The sequence below is a fragment of the Cavia porcellus genome, unplaced genomic scaffold (genome assembly GCF_034190915.1).
Source record: "Cavia porcellus strain 051 isolate PalLab524CR breed Dunkin Hartley unplaced genomic scaffold, mCavPor4.1 scaffold_18, whole genome shotgun sequence".
In the NCBI taxonomy this organism is placed as follows: Eukaryota; Metazoa; Chordata; class Mammalia; order Rodentia; family Caviidae; genus Cavia; species Cavia porcellus.
Genome location: NW_026947501.1, coordinates 57768295 through 57773482, shown reverse-complemented (window position 1 = coordinate 57773482; position 5188 = coordinate 57768295). Strand labels below are relative to the sequence as shown.

General features: G+C 46.5%; 1 protein-coding gene across 10 annotated transcripts in view; it reads left to right on the top strand.

The window, feature by feature from the left end:
• The first annotated feature begins 113 nt into the window (after positions 1-113).
• Gak (cyclin G associated kinase) overlaps positions 114-5188 on the top strand; it is a 43911-nt gene continuing 38836 nt past the window's right edge. For 5 of the 10 annotated variants that reach the window (XM_063230052.1, XM_013147353.3, XM_003465049.5 and 2 more), the window contains exons 1-2: positions 115-400; positions 3906-3967. In XM_063230052.1, the coding sequence (XP_063086122.1) occupies positions 256-400; positions 3906-3967 (207 nt within the window). In that variant the 5' untranslated portion in view covers positions 115-255. Of the gene's footprint in view, positions 401-3905; positions 3968-5188 lie in introns of all 10 variants that reach the window. The other 5 variants (XM_063230048.1, XM_063230053.1, XM_063230049.1 and 2 more) reach the window with 2 other exon arrangements.

Sequence of the window (5188 nt, the reverse complement as noted above, 5' to 3'; positions counted from 1 at the left end):
CCGCCAGCAGCAGACGGGAAGTAAGGAGCCTGCTCGCGCTGAGGAAACAAGCGGCGTATTTCCGGATCGCCGCGAAAGGGGCGGGGCCGAGGCGCAGCGCCGCAACGTGCTCGCGCTTCTACATCACGGCGCGGACGGAAGATGGCGGGGCTGTTCGCCGGCTGCCGCTGATCGGGCGGAGCGGAGTCGGACCCGCAACTCTGGCCCTGGCGCCGACCCGAGTCTGGCCCCCACTGCCTCCGAGCGGCCATCGCCATGTCACTGCTACAATCTGCGCTCGACTTCCTGGCGGGTCCTGGCTCCCTGAGCGGAGCTACCGGCCGCGACCAGAGCGACTTCGTGGGCCAGACTGTGGAGCTGGGCGAGCTGCGCCTGCGGGTGCGGCGAGTCTTGGCAGAGGGTGAGGCCCGCGCCGCGCGGGGGCGTCGTCAGGCCGCGAGGGGCAGGGTTAGCCCGGCTCGCCAGTGTCAGCGGAGGTTAGATCGGGTCAGGAGGTCATCACTGTATGTGTATGGGGGGTGTCAGGTCACTGTCAGCGGGAGTTAGATCGGGATTGGGTTCACCGCTGTCGGCAGGGCTCAGCGAGGGTTAGGTCATTGTCAGCAGAGCTGACATAGATCAGGGCTGGGAGGGTCATCACTTTGAGCGGGGGTCAGGTCAAGACTGGGAGGGTCTTCACTGTGAGTGTGGGTCAGGTCAGGGCTGGGAGGATCATTACTGTCAGTGTGGGTTAGGGTCAGGAAGGTCACCACGTCAGCAGGTGTCAGGTGAGGGTGAGAAGGGTCACCAATGCTAGGGAAGGAATCAGGTCAGGGCTGGGAAGGGTCTCCATGATGGGATCAGGGTAAGATCAGAGTAGGAAAGATTTCCACAGCCAGGGCATGGGTTAGGTTAGGGCATGATGTGTCACCATTGCTTATGGTGTGGGTCAGGTCAGGGCCTGGGGATTACGGGGAGAATATGAGTCAAGACCTCTGAGGGTGACTGCTGAGTGCGGGCTGGGTCTGTCCAACGCTGGGCACACAGTTGGAGGGACATAGGGCCCGAGTCAGTCTAAAGAGTCATGGTCCTGTCAGGAGACCTGGGTCTGCAGGCACCTCCACTGTCTGAAGTAGAGGCAGTGACAGTAGGCGGGAGGCCCAGATAACAGGCTCAAAAGGCATCAAGAGGTAAGCAGAGCTCTAGAGAAGGGCAAAAGCATGGCCCTTTGCATCACATCCAGGGATGTGCACCTGCGGGTTTTACTGGTCATTTGGATGTTGGGATTGGCTCTCCTGATTTCTGGGGTGCTCTTCAATCAGTGGCTGCACATGGTGCTGAGGCAGTGGAAATCCTGCTGTCCTAAGTGAGGGTAGAGGGTGGACAGTCTGGGTCCCCGAGTCCCAGTTTCTCTTCTTACAGCTCCTGGCTGTAATCTATGAAAGGGCTTGCAGGATAGAGGCTGTCAGTTTGGTGTCCTGAGGTGTCTTTTGTCAGATTTGTTCATGCTTCCTGAATGTCCTTCCCCACACAGATTGATTACTGGTGTGCATGGAGTTACCATCTTTAGGTTTTCCTTGCCTTTGTTCAACGATTCCCAGGACTATGTCAGGTCTCAACGCCTGTAAAGTTCCTGGGTGAAAAATACTTGTGTTCTGCAGCCTTGGTGTGGGGAGAAAGAGTGAGGCCCTGCTCAGTACTGCTAGCTCTTGGGGCTAGAGGATCTGGCACAACATTGTGATGCCCTTATTGTAGAAGACCTGAAGGGACATTCTGGCTGTAGCATTGTCTAACATTTCTCTACTTTGGAAGCAGATTTTTGGGCGTGATTTAGTGAGGTTTGGCCAGAAAGCGGGAGGGTTCTGTAAAGTAGGAAGCTTATGCAGGTCAGGCAGCAACCGGATGCCGAACAAGGAAGTGAGCTGTGGCAGTGCAGAGCACTTGTTTCCCTTTGCTCTCTAGGTGAGCCAGGAGAGAAAGAATAACCAGGGCAATTATGAGCCAGACTTCCTCCTTTGACTTAGTGGTTTGAAGCCTCCTTTTGAACTGAGACAGGGTAAGAAATCTGTAGTATTTTACGGAAACATTTAAACAAGCTTCTGTACACCTGAGGCAAATATGTTTACTGCCACTACCGTTTACTGCCACTTCCTTGTTCAGGAAAGAGAAGGGAGGGAGGATTTAGTACTGACTGACAAACAGAGTTTTCAGGAAGTCATGACCCAGAGAAGTGGGAGAGGCTCTCTTTGGGGCCAGGATTGCCTGTCTTGCGTGCCAACAAGCGTGCATTCAGATTGATTTGAAAAGCAAATTATTAGGTAGTCGCAGTGCACTGATGTTGTAGCACATACTACTTTCCAAGCATGCCTAAGAGTCCTGATCTTGAAAAATTTCCTCCATGTTTATCCTACAGTTTTATGGTTTTACACTTGTATATTTATATCCATAGCCAGCCGTCACTATATGATCAATATATGTTTAGCTTTTTAAGAAATTGTCAACATTTTCCAGAGTGGTTGTATCTGTTGACATTTCTATAAGGCGTGTATGTAGGTTTCAGTTGCTCTACCTCTAACAACACTTGATCTGATGAGTATAAAATTCTAGACATTCTGATAGGTGTTTAGAGTATCTTATATTCTAACTGTAGGTTTTTTGTTTGTTTGTTTGTACTGGGGATTGAACTCACACTTGTCAGGCATATGTTGTACTTTAAATTTGCATTTCTCAAAAAAATTTCCATTTCTCTAATGGTAATGATGAAATACCTTTCTATGTGCTTGACTACCCCTAGTGTATCCTTGTTGATGTGTCTGTGCTTTTTGCTCATTAAAAGGTTTGATATTATTGCATTTTTGGATTTATGTTTCCTGGGTAGAAGTCCTTTTTCAGATACGTGATTTGCAAACCTAATTAGTGGATCTTCTTATTCTCTGATTAGTGTATTCAAAACAGCAGATCTTTTTTTATATAGTTCTTTTATCTTTTTTTTAGATGGTGTTTCTGTGCTTACGTTTAAGAAATCTATACCTGATGGTATAGAAATAAAGTTGATTTTTGTATCTTGCTTTTATGCCCTACAACCTTCCTAAATTCACTTATTAGTTATAGTAGCTGTTCTTTGGAGATTTCACCAAATTTTCCATGCAGGAGATTATGTTACCTGAAAGTAAGAATGTTTTTGTTTCTTCTTGTGATCTGAATGCCTCTCATTTATTTTCTTCTAATTGCACTGAAGTATGATACCAAGTGACAAGGACATAGCCCTTCCTTGCCCCTGGTTTTTTTTTTTTTTTGGTACTGGGGATCGAACTCATGATGGTGCACTTGCAAGGCAGGCACTTATGCCACTAACCTAATCCCCAGCCCCTTTCCCCTGGTTTTTGAGGGAGGATTCAGTTTCACTGCTAGGTAGGATGCTCCTTTTATCCTTTATAGATACTCTCTACTCCAAATTTGGTGACAGTTTAAAATTTCACAATGTTATTCTCTACTGGGAGAATACTACAAAAAGTTTAGCAAAGGCTGGGCATGGTGGTTTATGCCTATGATCCCAGAGTTTGGGAGGCTGGGGAAGGAGGATCATGAATTGATGGCTATCCTAGACTATATAGTGAGATTCTGTCTCAAGAAAAATGTTTGGTGAGTTAAATCTTAAAACCATCTGATAAAAATCTCAGAAGAGCTACTGTTTTCAGAGTATTGGCTTTTGGTTTTGCTGATTTCCCCTACCTTGCCCCTTTTTACTGATTGACCTGAGGCTTGCTTTCCTATCATATCAGTGGCAGTGGTGGGTAAACTGAGTTACAGTTCTTCATGGGAAACAAATTCTTGTCTACAGCCACAAGGCTAGGTCTGTTTTATTTAGTAAAGGCATTTCTAAATTTAAATCATAGTATTGAACTGATACAGAATTTTATTTTCAGGAGGATTTGCTTTTGTGTATGAAGCTCAAGATCTGGGAAGTGGCAGAGAGTATGCATTAAAGGTAAAGAGAATAGCTGGTGTGTGTGTGTGTGTGTGTGTGTGTGTGTGTGTTGTTGGTTTATTTGTAGGCATCTGTGGAACTGTTTTCAGAGATGGGTCCTTATTACTCATTTTGTACCTGCTTTACAATTCATCTATCTGTCTTCTCTTGTCTCCACCTTGGGTTGGGGATGTCTTCTAGGTTTTCTAGCTGATGGGGTGGGGGCACTAGTCAACCTTGGAGGCAGGGTGAGAGTGATCTCACTGAGGGGTCACAGCTCCTTGGTTCCAGATGCCAGAATAAAGATCCAAGAATTGAGAAATTCAGAAGCCACTTGTGGAATTTGCACCCACAGAGCATGTGCAGATAGGGTCATGGTGGGCAAGAGGAGTCTCCATGACCTTGGTGCAGAGCAGGGCAGCTGTGATGTTTTCCTGAGGCACTACTGTAGGCCTAGCTGCTGAGAGCTGGGTGGTCCCCACTAGTGGATTCCAAAGGGCCTGGATTTGGCTGTCCTTGGCTAGTACCAGTGTCTGCCTGTTGGATCCTCTTGCTTTCCCTGTCTGTCTTGTTTTACTCTGGCTCCTATTTCTATTTGCTCTTGTGTTCTTGCCTTTTAAGGGTTACTCGAGGATTTTTTTTTTAAGGATCTTTAAACTTCTGTCTTGGATACTTTTCTCTGGTTGCTAGGACAAAATACCCAACACCCAAAATTAAGGAAGGAGAAGGTTTTATTTTTGGTACCAGAGATTGAACTCATGACCTGGTGCTTGCCAGGCAGGCACTTCTACTGCTGAGCCAAACCCACAGCTACAGGAAGGAGAGGTTTATTTAGCTCACGGTTTGTGGAAGTTTCAGTCTGTAATGAGCTGGCTTCTAAGCAGGATGCATGGCACAGGAATAACACTTCAAGGTGGGGGAAGACAGTAAAAGCAGTAAAAACAAAATGCAGGGAGCAAGCTTCTCCTCCCTTATATTTTAAGTAGGCTATGCCCTGAGGTGAGTGTAGCACTCACACCATCTGGCACAGACTGAGGATATTTACAAAGCAAAGACCTTAGCTCCCTGCTGAGTCCCGTAGTTAAACTTCTAAACTATTCAAGTTGACAGAATGTATCAACCATTACAGTTAATCAGGATCTAGAGAGAAAGACATGCTTATTATCATTTTACAACTTGAACATTATAACACAAGTTTAACAATCCTTTTGTTTTTTTTTTTTTTTTTTTTGGTACTAGGGA